Here is a 15,800-nt window from a genome sequence, read left to right as displayed (position 1 = left end):
TAATAATAAAACACAATCACCTTGAAGTCATGCCGCTCGCCGTCATCCTGCAGGGGGCTCAGGTCGCAGAAGGAGGCGTGGGTCGTGGTGAGCTCGAGGCGCCCCCGCACCGAGGTCATGAGGGTCACCAGCTCGCACTCCTGGGACAGCACGAGCTTCTCCTCGCGTGTCACCTCCTCGGCTGGCTCGGGCCTGCATCAATATCAGCAGGAGGTAACATTTAGGAGGTACAATCTAGCGTTATTTCAAATATAGTGATAAGACCAATGGCTCAACCGTCGCACACTTAAAGAGTGTAACTGCGAAGTAGTGCACTTTCAAGTGTTCAACTCGGCCAGTATGGACAATGCGAATGCAATTCGAGGTCAATGTGACAGAACAATCCTCTAAGCAAATAAAACGATAAAGTTTAGAAGTACTATAATTATTGCGTCGATTGCGTCGATGTGACAGAACAATCCTCTAAGCAAATAAAACGATAAAGTTTAGAAGTACTATAATTAAAAATTAGCTTACTCGGACAGCAGCGAGCGCAAATCCTCCTCCGGAAGGGTGTCATCATCGAGCTCTGTGCGCACCGCGGCCGACCAGGACGTCAGCGACAGCGGGGTCTCTGAGGAGCGCCTCCGGGACAGCCAGCCTGCATGTAGGACGGACCATGTTAGTATATGTATACTTTACACCGGGGCCGGGGGGTCAGAGTCACCTACACTGTAAAATCAGGATGATTGCGATACTGACTACAAAAAGTTAGCCATATCTGCCGTTTTGCGGTGCCCACTGTTAATCGCTCCCAGGATGATGCGATTACTCGTTGTTGCAAATAAAACGTTATATATGTTAATAGAGACAATTATATGAAACTCAGCTGCGATAGCTTCACAAAAATGATGCGATAACTTTGTTATTGCAAAACATTTTTCCGTATCAAATATATCGCATTTTATTCGCAAGCAAGAGTCATCTTCCAACGGTAGTTACGGCAAGATTTTGTTTTATTACTATCGCAAATCCATTGTTAGTGTACTGGCGCAATATTGGATACTGAAGTAACGAGCGGAAGCACAGCACGACTGTTTAATGGTTATAATCCAAATCCGGCGATGCTGTGAAAAAAGCAGTCGAGCAGAAGCAATGCGTGATTGCGCGAGAAGGCGGCAGCATTATAGTTGAGGCAAAGAAGATGGAAAAAGATGGAAATAAAATAATGTCTAAGAAACAACAAGCAAAGGTGATAAGTCGCACTTTAAAACAATGTAATGTATAGTGTCATAATTACACAAGGCACTAAATTTTAGCACCATTATTGCTCTTTGATGCCGTTACAAAGGAACTGAACTCGCAATTTCCTTAGCTCCTATGTAAAGATGCGACTTAGCACCCTCGAAAAGCACAGTGCCTAGATTTCTGGCTCACTACCACGATCCTAAACTTACAGGATAAAATGAGGGGTAAAGTAAGCTATATTAATCAGACGGTACTGTAAAAGTGTCGGAAAACGGAAGTTTGTCCGAGGAGATGCCCCATGTAATTATACCTTAGAAACACCGTGGAAATACCATATGTCTCTTAGGTCAGGTAATTTAAATCTATAAGCATGTACTATTAAAACAACAATCAAGTTGATTTGTCACCCACGGCAAACTTCTTGATTCAACAATAAATCCCAACAGTACTTCGTGTCCACTAAACTAGGAGGGCAGGAGGGCCCCGGGCCCCTCATCACAGTAATGTTTTTGTTGTGAACACCAGTGTCGCACTTACCCACACTATCTCGCTTAATGTTGGCTGTGAGGCAAGCAAGACCGAACACAACAGAGTCAAACTCAAAGTGGCATACACAGGTACACAAAGAAGGGCAAAATGCACGAACAGGATGTAGAAGGCAGAAAATGAGATAAGAAAGCCAAAGAAACAAGAGAGCAAAGAGAGACTGTTTCACACGGAACTTGTACCGAAATAAAGAAAATGTCCTCTTTGGCATTCGTCAGTCGGTCAGAACAACAAGCGAGTCTTAAATAGACAAGAAAAATAGAAAGATGTACGTGGTTAGTAGCAAAAATACGGCAGTGGTGAGAGCGGGTTATTTTAAGGACATGCACGTTTTCAGAGGGCGCCTAAGTGGGCCACACGTTTCGCGGGGATCCGCTTGAAAAACAAACGAAAATCCAGCCAATGGATCAAATTTCGTTTTCTTTTGGGGTGAGATTGGGTAGAGTATCTACTTAACGTCATCTTCCCACTAAAAATTCAGCGTTGATGCATACTCTGCAAATCAAAAAAGTTGGCTGTTTTAACTGTAAAACTATAATCTATAACATTCACACCAACATAAAAATTTTCCATGAAAAATGCGTTAAGTACGGAAGCTAGAACAACACTGGAAACAGGTGAGCGACATTCACACACTCGCGTTTCCAGTGAAAGGAACTAGCACATTCAATAAATTTGGATTACTATTCGTAATCCCGATTTCTAAGGGTGTGTTCATTTAGGTACGTGTCCGTCAACTCAGTCGTAAATTTGAAAAGGGATTCATATATTCACGAGTGCTGTTAAAATTTAACGATTTGCTCGTACATGCAACCCAAGTCAGTGGTAATTTCTTAAAAATATCCGTTACACAATCCTTTTCACAATTTAATCTGTTTGATTTGACAGTTTCCACTGTACAACAAGTTGTACACTTTGCAGAATATTGTCTAGCACGGATTGCTTTGTTCTTATGAAAATATGAGTAAATAAGGACGAGGCATCCCTACAGAATAACTGAAATAATGCTTAACGTTAATGCCTCAATGGCTAGTGTGTTTCGAAACCCGAATCACACAGTTGAAGTCTTACGAAGCAAAATGCCAAATGCTTCGTACCTACGAAGGATTTGCTCCCTTCGAAGCGTCCAAATCCTTCGTATTACAAAGGATTCGGCATTTTTCTTCGTAAGACTTCAACAGTGCAGAAAGTTGCAGTTACCATGAAAACGCAAATAAGAAGACGTTATCTTTCGAACGCTGCGTGCATGATATAGGTTCTTCTACTAGGGTGTACGTAGGGAAAAAGATTCAACGGTGACACAGTTCGTCCTCAAAACAAGGCGGAGTTTACTGGTCGGACCACATTGTGCTCACCCGTGTTGTCTCTGAGGTTGCTGGCGTCAGTGTGCGGGTTGAAGCCGAGGTTGGGGCACAGCTTGAGGCGCATGCGCGAGTAGTTCTCATGGTGGGACAGCTTCCAGTGGCGCTCCTCGGGGCTCCTGCAACACAAATGATGAGGAAAGTTGTGAAACAAAATAACGATACGGATTTGAATTGAGTTCGTCGTTCGTCGAACCCGTTGCGAAAGCAGAAACCCAGAGCAAGCAGATCTTTTTCAGGTGGCGATTGGAAAGGGCACTTCAAATATAATGACACATTTCAAAGGACATGCGAGACTTCTATTTAAAATTACTGCATAGTTTTCTAGAAATAATACACATTCTGTATGGCGATGCGTTAGTGTGAACTGTGTGTCAAGTCATTATGGCCCATGACAGGCAAATTCACAAAACCGAGGTGTTATAGTTTTCTTCACACACGGTACAGTTACAGTTGTAATATAAATTGTTAAGTGGGTGAGCTGGATGAAAGGGAAATATGTGTAATGTTCGTTCATAAGTTTCAAATGCATCAAAAATAAAAACAAAAAACAAAACAAAAATACGAGTATCTCAAGTGATTTCTTTATTGTTATCAAAACACAACACGCGGCCGAAGGTTTTGGTTTTTTATTTATACAACTAAATTAATAATACTTTGAGCACGGGATCGTTTTCAGACAGGTACAAAGCTCATATCGCCACACCAGGATATCCAGATGTTGAGCAGGTATTCAGTTGCTTCGGGTGTTCAGTCGGGATGTTCAGACGACGACGGCAGGCGCGGCCTTGAGGAAGGCGGGTGCCACCACGGGGGCGGCCACGGGCAGGTCCCTCTGCACGACGGCGTTGAAGCCGTTGAGCGGGTCGGCGTAGTAGTTGACGGTGCGCCGGACACCGTCGGGCTCGATGAGAGAGTAGCTTCCCCGGACGACGTCGCCCTCCCGGGTCTCCTCCTGCGCCTTCGAGTCGCCCGTCAGCGAGTCCTGGAGGGGAAGCGGACACGTCAGCGTCACAAACGCAGGCTAGACGAGGAGCCTCGCGACCTCAGCGACACTGACCTGGACGTTGTAGGCGTACTGGTACTGCGGGTAGGCGTCGGCGTAGTCGACCGCCTTGACCCTGGCGAGGACGGGGGCGGGGGCCAGGACGGGGGCGGCGCGCGCCAACAGGGGCGCAGGGGCCGCCACGGCGCCGGGGAAGGCCGTGTACGCCAGGGGGGCGAAGCCGCCTTGGACCGCACCCACGACGGCGGCCGCCGCCAACAGTACCCTCTGCGGCGGGGCAACAGACAAGGGAGAGTCAGAACGGGCCGCTGACTGTCAGCGCACAACAACCTCACAAGACCAACTTACGCTGAAAAGACCCATGGCTAGCGTGGAGGATGCGGTGGTAAACACCTGGAGAAGAGGGTCGCTAGACGCTGACTGACGAAAACCGCCACCGGGCGAAGTATATATACGCCGACCCCCACCTTGTGAGGGGGGTGGGCCCTCACACACTGACACACGCACACGCGTGGTGACACAGCCAGGGGCGATCAGGCGGCCCCACCCCGCGTGTAGTCCAGCCACGCCAACGCGTCCCGCGGCCGGCAGCCTGGCGGGCAGCCCCTCTGCTCCTAAACGGTCGGCGGCGTGGAGGGTGCCTCGTGACTTGGCACGCGCCGACACGCGCCGCGCTCCGCAGGCGGGCCGGGCCCGGCGGAGACGTGCCGGGGGTTTCACCGCGAGGAGCCACGCGGCGCAGAGGCAACCCCGAGGAAGAGAGGGGCCTCCGCTGGAGGCGGTCGCCGGCGTTTGTTTGGGTTTAACCAGGTTGCGATTTACACGTTCCTTCGGAGGACCAGGACCACTAAAATTCTCACCGCCACTTTCTGTCATGAACGTCATTCTTTCAAAGCCCGGCGTCGATCGGCCGTGGAACGATGGCGCGTGCCAACAGGATTCGCCATGTAACTCGGCACGGTTCGGCAGGGCCACGGCTATTGGAAAGCGATTCTCGGGTGTGCAATATACCGCATCACGCCCCTCCCCAACCGCTCGCGACCAAACTTTTGGGTCGCCCGTCGCATCACTTACCACGCCCCCTCAACCCTCCCTAGTCTCCTTTAAGCCCTAGAGAGGGGATGGGGTGGGGGCATAAAATTTCGCAGAAGCACGAACTGCAAAGACATTTTGAGGAGTGGGTATTTGCTCTCAATATTATTTTTTTCTGTACTTAATGCGTCAAAAAATTAATTTCGTTTCATCGAAAAGCATTTATGTAATTCATACACGTGAGAATAACGAGGGTAACCCAGCAAGCCTCGAAGTCTTAGCATCCCTGCCGAGTGTCTTTCGCAAGTAGCGATGCGTCTAGACGGCGCCAGACGTCGCGAAGCTCTCTGTCCATCCTGCTCCCTCCAGCGTCGCGAGACAGTGACGCACTGCGCACGCGCGCACACACACACGCGCGCGCGCACAGCCCCGTGACCTCCGCCCGCTTAGACGCGTTACCGCACCTGCGCCACGGCACCACGGCGAGGCTTGGGCAATGGCCCAGTGTCACCAGCCGGACCCAAATCAATGTTTGGATTAAGATGCCAAATGAAGAACCACCCCATCCGGCCGCGAAGGGTGCTCACCCAGAGAAGCGCCAAGCGCGTTCTCGCATCATGTGCACCAACACTTGATAATCTCCAGTACACATGCTCTGGAGTATTTGGGCTCAAATCAAGCACATTTTGTTCTCAAATCGTTCCCCTTCTCGCCTGAATGAAACGCATGTTCTTCGTCCAAGGCTAGATAGGCGGCGAGAAGAAGCGTACGTACAAACAAAACACGGGGTAGGGAAGACTTGGCTCGAGGGGCCGGAGGGGCCAATAAGCACGTGAAACACGGGGCGGGGCCGATCGTAGAGTCAATCATTCGGCCGACCGGAAAAAGACCTGCCGCGTTTGGCCAACGCCGGCAGTGCGACACCACACCACGCCGGACAAACGGTTGGCTGCGCGAGAAAAGCACCGCCCTGCCACGCACATTTTCCAATTACAGGCGGTGCCGACCCATACCGGACCAAGTCCAATTCCCTTTGGAGCCAGCGCCACTCGCCGCCCTAAACTGCCGTATAAAACTACGGCAAGGGCGCGAGCCACGGCCACTTCGTCAAGTACAGCGACAGCGAGCAGGCACGATGAAGCACTCCGGAGTTATGGTAGGGTGCCGAGATCGGGAGGACAGCTGCCCGGCCCTTACCGTAAGGTCGCAGGCATAACAGTAACCACCGGGGCTCCCCTTGTCTGCGTGGGTGTGATACAAGCAAGGCTCCTTGGCTTTCGTAAAAAGTTTTTTCTAGTAGCTTCATAATTGTTTGTAAATGCTTGTTTGTCGACTGTTCGCGTTCCATGCTCGCAAAACTTTCAAATATGTCGCATTGTAAATTACAAGAATTTGTATAAGTGAAGTGCCGAAACAAAACAGCAGCAAAAATACAAAAAAACATTTGACATATTCATGTGTTTATCGTGATAAGTTTGTTTGGCCATGTCCCTTTCACCCCCAGGTTTTTGTGGCCCTGGTCGGGCTCGGGGTTGGCGACCCGCTGCGGGTGGACGGGGCGGTGGCCGCCACACGCCGGCAATCGTACTCGGGGCACCACGGGCTGGGCGTCGGGCCGGGCAGCCACCACCACCAGCACCACCGCCAGCACCAGGACGAGCAGCCCGAGCACCAGGAGGACCACGACGAGCAGAAAGAACCGGCGCAGTACAGCTTCGGCTACTCTGTACAGGTGAGGCCAGCGATTTCAAGAAACTGTGCTCAATATTTTCCGTTTACACAAACAATTTTGTAAACTTGCTGTAGTCCAAGTATAACAAACACAGTGCATACTTTGGTGCACGGCAGGGCTGCCTACCGTGAGTCAACAGGCCCTTTAACACGAGGTCCGTCATATATGCACGTGCACGATGAACAGTTAAAAGAACGCGAAGCAATATAGCAAGTCTTTCGCAGTTAGTTGCGAAGCAATGCTTTGTAAGTAAAGCAAATCCTGTTCTATTGTGAACTTCATGGTGTATCTCTCCGCAATGTTTTAACAGGGTGAGCGACGAGCCTGTCGTGCTCTGGTGCGCGGTTGAGTCGCCCATAGCACGGACCCTGCAAGGGATCTGATGTACTGTGCCGGGTATTCAGGCTAAGACATGCCAGTGCGTTGCGTTGCCTATGCGCTGGCTGCAGGGGCTGCAGGGGCTGCAGGCGCGGGGCAGGGGGTAGGAAGAATGTGTAAGTAGGGGCTGCTACCCCACCACTTCCCCGCCACGCGCCCCGCGCCTGCAGCCCCTGCAGCCAGCGCATAGGCAACGCAACGTACTGGCATGTCTTCGCCAGGACACCCGGCCGGAAAATGCACTGAACGCCCACACTTTTTTTTTGTGAATCCATCTACTACACTAGCCTGAATCGGTTAATCCTTAAACTCTCGCAATTTTTTCGACCCACAGGATGAGGAGACGGGGGACCTTAAGAGTCAGCACGAGACGCGTCAAGGGGACGTCGTCTCAGGGAGGTACGCGCTTCGGGAACCCGATGGCCGCATGCGCATCGTCACCTACACTGCGGACGCCGTCAACGGGTTCAACGCTGTCGTCCGGAATCAAGGGGAGCCGTACACTGCAGCGGCGAGCGCCCCTGCGGCCAAGACGCAAGCGTCCGCAAGGAGGTTGTAGATTTAGAAGAACCCTGAGGCTATGCCAAAAAGAAAAGACGCAATCTTGTCCGAGATGAGAGATCATCACTGCACAGTCACTTCTTCGCGGCACCGTCTCAGGAGCTTCTACGTGTTTCCCTCACGTTTTACCAAAACCAATGAGGCGAAGGCGAGAGATAGAAGGCTGTGTCCATGTGATTACTAGTTTGTTTAGAAAATGAAATACTTAGTTCATAAAGGACTTTTTAAAACGAAAACTATCGATAAATTTAAAATATATTAATCTTTCAGAAAATTCGTGAAAACCAAGTCACTTGTCCAGAACTGCGCAGTGAATGCAATAGTAGACAGTCACTAATGAAGAAGTATATCTCACATTATTCGTATAAGGTAAGGCTAACACTAGTAGACACTCACTCACAGTAACAACAAAACAGAAAATCAAGAACACACTCAAAGAACAAACACGAATATTTTATTAAAGCGACTTTGTACAAAAATAATAAAAACAGATGCAAATAATGACACCGTAATATAATCAGTAGTGGTGGTAGTGCGCGGGCGGCTGCCGGTCCACCACGGCGTTGAAGCCGTGCACGTGGTCCGCCGTGTACTTGACGGTGCGCACGGTGCCGTCGGGCTCCACCAGCGAGTAGCTGCCTTTGACCACGTCGCCGTGCCGCGTCTCGTGCTGGCTCTTGGCGTCCCCCGTGTGCGCGTCCGACACCGAGTAGCCGAAGCTGTACTCGGGGACCGAGTCCGGGTACACCTCGACGGGCGCGTAGTGGTGGGGCGGCGGCGCGTAGTGCACCGGAGCGGGGGCGTAGTGGACAGGCGCGGGGGCGTAGTGCACCGGGGCGGGGGCGTAGTGGACGGGCGCGGGCGCGTAGTGACCGTAGTGCGGCCCCACGGGCACCACACCGGCCCCGACACCCGCCACCATGGCGGCGGCAGTCAGGAGGAGAGCCTGGACAATAAGGACAGTGATCCAAGTGCACGAACGTCACTCACCGGAAGGTGAGTGAAAAAATTCACACTCTTGCAGATGTGCAACACAGTGAATCCACACACACTGCCTTTGTAGGTAAGCGAATAATAGAGGTTCGTACACTTAAAATAGGAGTCATCATTTACCCGTTCGCAAATGTGTAATGGTCCTTCGTACATCTGCAGGTATATTTGAAAATTCTGTCACACACTAGGCCAGTGTATGGCAAAACACATTCCTACAGCGGCCATCATTCCCAAAGTGTTACCTTGAATGGCTCAATTCAGTGTCGCGAAAACGTGTTCCATTATCCCGACTGAAACGATGCAGTTTCGTCTATGCAGCTAGTATGTGGTGCGAGCAGACCTCGCCAAGCGTAGCGTGGGAAAAGAGATGGAGTGTGAGTGTGTAAGCGTGCGAGAGAGGGAAGGAGAGAGACAGAGAGAGGAGGGAGAGGGAGAAGGGGGGGGGGAGAAGGGAGAGAGAGAGGGATGAAGAGGGGGGGAGGGAGAGAGGGAGAGAGATAGAGTGAGAGAGAGGGGAGGCTGGGTCAGTCTCTTGTTTATGAATTGCGACTCGCTGGCAAAGCGTGAGAACAAGAGGTAGGGGAAAGGGGGGCATCTGATCGTGACCCACCAGCTAGTATGCGAGCAGAGACAGGGTAGGGGGCTGCAGAAGTGAGACAGTAAACGGCACGGCAGTATCGGCAGAGGGGCAAGAGAGAGAGAGAGAGAGAGAGAGAGAGAGAGAGAGAGAGAGAGAGAGAGCACTATTCTGCCTGAGCTCAGCGAAGAGCATCGGGACTTCAAGCCGCCATCGGTCAGCTGACTTGCGAAAGAAGCCTCCTAGTTGTGTCGTCCCTCCTATTGGGTTGCCCTTGCCCTGCCAACCCTGCACGCGTGAAAGAGATCGCGGGCGGGCAGCTACCAGCTCGGGCGAGCGCGGAGAGCAGCGAGCAGTGTTTCTAATCGGGCCAGGCTCAGCCCGGCTGGGTCGCGCTGTGAGCTGTACTTCGTTACTTCACTTTGCATAACAGTTCGCTGCCCTGCCCTCCTTACCCTGCTCACCCTGCCCTACTTACCCTACCCACCCGCACAGCCCTTTAACCACGCACGGCTCCACTCGTCCCTCACGCCCCAAAGTAAAACACCCAGTCCTGCCAACTGCTCAGTTCGGTCAAGTATTATCGGTTATCATTTTGGGAATAGGATCCACTAGTAAACGGAAAGGAAGGAAAAACGATTACTTTCGCAATATAGGACCCGTACCTGGTATTACCGTTCAAACCGTCAACCTATTCAATTTTAATTCAAAAATCTTTCTTCTTCAAGCTTTTTGTAATGTTATGATTAGTATAACCGATAAAGGCTTCTATACCTGCACTACAGCTATGTCATGTTGACAAATTCAGTTTTCTCTCCTCTAACAGAAAGAAAAGCAACCCCTTTTTAAGTTTAAGAGCCCTCTTTACAGATATTTAAAATATGCACGTTAATCTTGCACGATTTTTCAAAAGTGTCGAAAGCGACAAAATTTAAGCTGAAGTACTTTGACACTGAGCATATCAAACATACTTAGTGCATGACGTGCAAACTTAAGATATGCGCACCCAATATTTCAAATTGACCAATTGCTGCAGCCCCGATGCATATTTCTCACCCCACTGCAACATACGACCATTGGCACTCACTATTATCACACTCAGATCTAATTGGGCATATGACACTTACTTTGGCGAAAATCATGGTTTCAGGTACGGAGGTAGCAGTAAACTGGTCCACGTGAGGTTGTCAGTCTTGTGTTGTCCCCCAGCGCACCGCAGCCTTTATAAAGCCTCCCAGCCCTCTCGGCGCGCCCCGCGCCGCCCCCCTCGAGCCCTGCCGAGCAGCTGCAGCTCCAGGGGGAGAGGAGGGGAAATGGAGGAAAATAGGGACGGAGGGGGAGGGATACAGAGAGAGGCAACATGTCCTTTAAATATTATAAAAAATTTGTAACATTGAACAATGTTGTTGTACAGATGTGTACGAATAACAGCAAAATATGTATTTATCCGCCTTTCCCCCACACGGGGTATGTTCGATGATCCAGACGCATTTCACAGTAAAACAAGCAAGCAAATTTTGATAATTAAAACCAAAACCAAAACCAACGAAACGTAGCCTATAGAAATATAGGGCATGGGTAATAAAGATGCTTATGACTAACACAGATAAAAGATGTCTTTACAGAAAACAAAACGGCACCGTACAACAAAGGTTACAAACTGAGACGCCCCTCCCTCTTGAAATTTTCTTAGAGCTCTAAAGACACCCAACAGTGATATGTTGTGATATGCTAGGGTCTGTGCACACGGGTTAAGCGTGCCAGGGGGGGGGCGGCATGGTGCTATCAGTTCCCTATCATTGCCTCTGAAATCGATTCCGTTTAGGAACTTTGCAAATAACGTTCGTGCTGCTTACTCGGCAATAATGTCGGTCCAGCCTTGAAAGGTAGAGGCCACAGTTTCACAAGCACAGTCATATTTAGAATGTTAGGAGTTCTTGTGTGTCGAATGACGCGTAAGGAAAACTTTGAAATAATAAAATTATTGTTGTTTCCTTATTATGGTAAGTGCAGCAAGAATAGACTTAAAGCGCACTACTGCGACGCTGCGCCCTGAAGGTTGAGAGTTCCAGTCATGGGTAGGACTGTTCACAAACGCCTCGCCGCTGCTGGAAACAAAGTCAGCGGCTAAGTGATAGATCACAACAGTGAGGACAGGGGGGCCAATTATCGCTCGCCATTACGGGAATGATATGAGAAATGAGCCACAGGACCGGCGCATGGCGCGGCAGTTATGTTGTGCAATACCCTTTGGGCCCTTCGCCCCGCGCCGCCACGGCAAGGTCAACGCCTGTCACAAGGTCCAAGTTTAGCGGTACGTTCTAAAGTTTAAAACAAAGTGACCGTGTCTGTTTTAATGGTGCTCAACTGTTATCCGAAAGGTGGTAATGCGATTGATAAGAGTTACCAGCGTGAATTAAAGAATGAACAAAATAGCGTAAAACGGAGACATATGCTAGGGAGGGACTGAAGAAAGGATGGTCACTGTGCCCTTGCTTAAGTGCACCGAATAAGCACGAGCATCAGCCGCAGGCTCAGCAGCTCCTACCCTACGTTGATGCACATTTTTAACAGATAAGCCAGCAGCAACTGCTTCTGGGAAATGGGGTCAGAAAAAACCGTTGAGCGGATAGTCCTTTAATCCGATCTCAGTCTTGATCTCGGTTCACCCGGAATGGGGATCGAGTGTCCCATAGAGTCTAGTTGCCTCACTACTCCACTCCCGCGCTTGACCAGAGGGGCTGCCGGCCCCGGCATGCACCTTGTGAGATCTGACAAGATACCAGCAGGGCGTCCTGGAAGGTTCCGCGCCTCCACTTAGGGCGTCTAGCCCGTCATGTTTAGGGTCGGTTTTGAAAAGAGCAGACCGCAAAAAGCGGCTTCTGAAAATGTTGAGGGTACTAGGGGGAAGAGGGGGGGGGGGGGACGGCAAAAAAGGCGTAACGTCATTTGTGAATGACCCCAAATAGTTTTATCTTCTCTTGCCAAGAGCAGGAGGTCGCAAATAGTCATCAAAGCGAATCGATATAATTCGGCGCTTTTTAACAAAATATTAGCGCTCATCGCGTGCGTTGAAGTCTCTCGCGAAAGGCGAGATCTGCAGCACCAGCACTACATGAGCCAAAGAAACATTGGTTATCACATAAAAAACTGTCATGGTGGAATCGTGATGTCACATTTTTTACAGCTTGACTCAGCCAGTCTAAGCAAGTATAATTCTAGTCACACTTAAAAAATGTGACAATAGAATCTAAAAGAATGTGACAGTTCACTGTAAAAACAAAGGTACGACTTGGTACCTTTTAAAGGTGCAAACTTTTAATGCCTTTGAAAAAGGCACGAAAGTCTCCAAAGGCACTAAACTTTAGCACCTTTGGGGGATTTCGGAACCTTTCCAGAGGTGTGAATCGTTTCGTGCTTCTGTAAAGGCACGAAAGTCATGAACACCCTAAGAAGGGTGTTCATGCCTACCTTTGTTTGTCCAGTGTTTTCACAGGTGGAGTGAAGTGATTTCACCTGAACCACAAGCAGGGAGTCCCACAAAAATAGTGAATAGGCAATAGGCAATCCGAAATTGTAGCAGCTAATAATTGGTTGCAAGAGACAAGAGTTAGTTGCCTCATCTCATCAAACCTGAAGCTGCAGTCAGGAGCCAACCGGTTCGCTCCTGTTCTTTGCTGTGTGAGCTAAACTATGCTCTCTGTCCACCAATTATCAGCTGCCACATCAAATTTCTGGTAGCTTATTAGTTACTTCTGAAAACTAATTCTTGTTTCCTATGAGTCGTGGTCTGCGTTTAGGTTCCCATCAACGCGTGCTATATCACCTTTGAAGTCAGAGCTGCTACAAACACCCCCGCATCTCGAACCTACCCGCCCTACACACATACACGCTAATGGTGGGGTACGTCGGGGCGGATGCGCGGAGCGCGTGGTAGCACAGAGTTACGACACAATCTGCATTCAGCGTCCAAGCAGTGATCTCACTAAAGTGTCCTTTATATTAATACACTTATTGAACCAAGTGAAACAACTTATTTCCCCCAAAAATGTGCTTTTATAAACAACCATGAACATTGAAATATGAAGGGGATTTTTGGAAACTTCATGACATCTATATAAGCTAGTTTATGACAGTAACAATTGGCAACATGGGCACAATGTCCTGGGCTACGAGATATAAGAAAAATTGTCAGAACAGAGTAGTGTAGTAACATTAACCTTAAAATTAATGTTTCATCATTTTCACAAAATTAAGATACAGTAACACTTGTCGATGAGAGTGACGATTATTCTATCTCGTACAGTACGGAGGCAGCATCACCCAGGTGGCAGTCACACGGCAAAGCGAATCGCTAGCTTGATCGGTATTTCATTGTTGCTCGAGGGGAGCGGATAGCTGGGTTCGCCGTTCGCAGACTATTAAAAGAATTCACTATCGTCCTTTGAAGCAGGGGAGCAGTCTCAGCAGAAGCTTTTTAGTCATGGTCACTGCTAAATGCTTTTACCTCTAGCAAGTCATTGAACTTGGTGAACACTGGTCCAATAACGCCCTTGTATAATTACAAATTTACATTTAAAAGAAAACATAAAAGGAAACAAAATTCAACGCAATGTCATATTTTAACACCAATTGTAAGATGATTATCGGAAATTGGAGACATTTGTGTCTTTTGTGTCAAGGCAGGTGAGCCAGGCATCTAGATAGCTAAGGTGAGGTCTAGAGCAGCAGCCCCGCAGCCCAACGCATGCTGCTGCGCGATGGTTTGCCTAACAAGACGGGGCGGGCGGCCTTCCCTCAGGCCATGTAATGAAAGAGGGGGGGGGGGGGGAGATTTCTCTGTTATTTTATTTCTATATTCTAGCTAACTCCAGTGCTTTATACAGCTCGCTTACTTTAGTACAGGCCCCATTCAAAGCATGACTTTTGCAACATAATTTAAATCAGAGTCTGGCTCATCATTCCCAGATCTCCGATGCGCGTATTCGAGTCGATATCCGAACTGTGCTAAAGCTGAAAATACAGTCGATAGCCAATAGCAGTCTGTAGCAGAGCGACATGAATTCAAATTAGTGGCGCAAAAATAAAGCCTTTAATGGGACACCCTGCACTAAACAACAGGCAAAGAGTTTCCATTACATGCCTTTTAATAGAGGGAGCCGCTGATCCGCTCACCGGCATTAGAAGAAAATCTAAAGTAACATGTTCTTGGCATAATGGTACATCATAAGCACAGAAAATGAGCTACGAGGAACGTGATAACTGGCAAACTTATTTGTTCTTCTCTTTCAATAGCGGAACTAGGAGTCTGTCATGTGCAACAACTGGCTACTTGTTTTAGACAATACTCAGAGAAGCAAACAGTTATTCAGTTCATGTGACGCCACATTCGGTTGCATATGAAAACTGCAGTTAGCATGTAACATTTGTGAATATATGGAATCATATTTTTAAATGTGCGTCAGCCAGGCTCAGTATTGTAAATTGGAAAAACAGGGGAATGCGGTCACATAAATTAAACTGCGTCAGTACAAAAAATTAAATTTTAACTCTTTAGCGTTGGCAATTAACTACGAACAAGTTATAGTATTGTTTATATTGTATATTTGTAAATTGTTTATAGGAGATCCCGATATACGCAGTCCATATATATCGTATACGATCAAAATAACTTCGTAGAAGAGATATTAACAAGAGTCCATACGTTTCTCTCACTTTGATTGATGGAAGAGCCACCCTGTCGTTTGGTGGCATGTCGTAGTCATGCCACACCCACGAATACCTACCGATCTACACAACACGCGCCATCACAAGCTTCATGGCTAGCAGGCATCACAGACATCACTTGCTCTGCTAAAAGTTGAAAAGGTAATGGTAATAAGATAATGACGACAAAGCACGACACGCCCAGAACGTACGCACACACGGGCTGAGAGTCAAACTGTACGAGATGAACCTATTCCGATGAAAAGGACGCCCCTCTCGCACATGGTGCTTCCGACACGCACGACGCACGATAATGCGATCCAACGTGATCGCTATTGTCAGTTCGATTCCATCGAGATCGTTGAACCACCTCCAATATTTTAAGAAGTCATTTTAAAATGGGTCCTTTAAAACATACAAAAATCTCTAACAAAACAATGCCCCAAATAAACAAAAATAAATGTAATAAATGCAAGCTGGCTGTACGCCTCCACGGTCAGGTAGAGCTGAAGCGGTCACTGCCCCGCATCTCCGATGCACAAACATCCGACAAACCAGTTCGCATCGCTGACCAAAAGGTCCCAACCGAAATGGTTACATTTGCGCGAGAGCTTCCGCGTCGGTCGAAAACATGGAGGAGAATAAAAGAATTCCTCCCCCTGCAAGTCCCTGGTCATTAAG

General features: G+C 48.7%; 4 protein-coding genes across 5 annotated transcripts in view; 1 reads left to right on the top strand and 3 right to left on the bottom strand.

The window, feature by feature from the left end:
* Window positions 1–15,800, bottom strand: part of LOC113217635 (neurobeachin-like protein 1) — a 346,454-nt gene that overhangs the window by 15,088 nt on the left and 315,566 nt on the right. The window contains 4 exon segments of the mRNA XM_052263605.1: window positions 21–192; window positions 517–640; window positions 1,765–1,788; window positions 3,129–3,253. Of these exon segments, the coding sequence (XP_052119565.1) occupies window positions 21–192; window positions 517–640; window positions 1,765–1,788; window positions 3,129–3,253 (445 nt within the window).
* Window positions 3,697–4,592, bottom strand: LOC113202369 (larval cuticle protein A2B-like). Its single transcript, XM_026416558.2, has 3 exons — window positions 4,489–4,592; window positions 4,195–4,407; window positions 3,697–4,119 (listed from the first exon to the last, which is right to left on the bottom strand). The coding sequence occupies exons 1-3, from the start codon at window positions 4,501–4,503 to the stop codon at window positions 3,898–3,900; spliced, it is 450 nt and encodes a 149-aa protein (XP_026272343.2). The 5' UTR covers window positions 4,504–4,592; the 3' UTR covers window positions 3,697–3,897.
* LOC113202338 (cuticle protein 18.6-like) lies at window positions 6,058–8,117 on the top strand. The gene is made up of 3 exons (XM_026416517.2): window positions 6,058–6,328; window positions 6,677–6,904; window positions 7,617–8,117. The coding sequence occupies exons 1-3, from the start codon at window positions 6,308–6,310 to the stop codon at window positions 7,839–7,841; spliced, it is 474 nt and encodes a 157-aa protein (XP_026272302.1). The 5' UTR covers window positions 6,058–6,307; the 3' UTR covers window positions 7,842–8,117.
* The window catches only part of LOC127748802 (cuticle protein 7-like), a 120,923-nt gene continuing 113,403 nt past the window's right edge, over window positions 8,281–15,800 (bottom strand). Inside the window, exons 1-2 of one of the 2 annotated variants that reach the window (XM_052263718.1) lie at window positions 10,541–11,367; window positions 8,281–8,789 (exon numbers count right to left, since the gene is read on the bottom strand). In XM_052263718.1, coding sequence (XP_052119678.1) covers window positions 8,361–8,789; window positions 10,541–10,555 — 444 coding nt within the window. In that variant the 5' untranslated portion in view covers window positions 10,556–11,367 and the 3' untranslated portion in view covers window positions 8,281–8,360. Of the gene's footprint in view, window positions 8,790–10,540; window positions 11,368–15,800 lie in introns of those variants that run through there. The other variant, XM_052263719.1, reaches the window with a different exon arrangement.

The sequence above is a fragment of the Frankliniella occidentalis genome, unplaced genomic scaffold (assembly GCF_000697945.3).
Source record: "Frankliniella occidentalis isolate FOCC.00 unplaced genomic scaffold, Focc_3.1 Scaffold13, whole genome shotgun sequence".
Taxonomy (NCBI): Eukaryota; Metazoa; Arthropoda; class Insecta; order Thysanoptera; family Thripidae; genus Frankliniella; species Frankliniella occidentalis.
The sequence above is the reverse complement of the archived record's forward strand: the minus strand, read 5'-3'. Positions and strand labels throughout refer to the sequence as shown.

What these genes read in the sequence shown, in the direction of transcription:
- LOC113202338 (XM_026416517.2), top strand. Translation starts at nt 6,308, where the DNA reads ATGAAGCACTCCGGAGTTATG. An exon ending in TGAAGCACTCCGGAGTTATG is followed by an intron (nt 6,329 to 6,676) that starts GTAGGGTGCCGA and finishes TTTCACCCCCAG; the next exon opens with GTTTTTGTGGCCCTGGTCGG. An exon ending in GCTTCGGCTACTCTGTACAG is followed by an intron (nt 6,905 to 7,616) that starts GTGAGGCCAGCG and finishes TTCGACCCACAG; the next exon opens with GATGAGGAGACGGGGGACCT.
- LOC113202369 (XM_026416558.2), bottom strand. An exon ending in AGTACGCCTACAACGTCCAG is followed by an intron (nt 4,120 to 4,194) that starts GTCAGTGTCGCT and finishes CTTCCCCTCCAG; the next exon opens with GACTCGCTGACGGGCGACTC.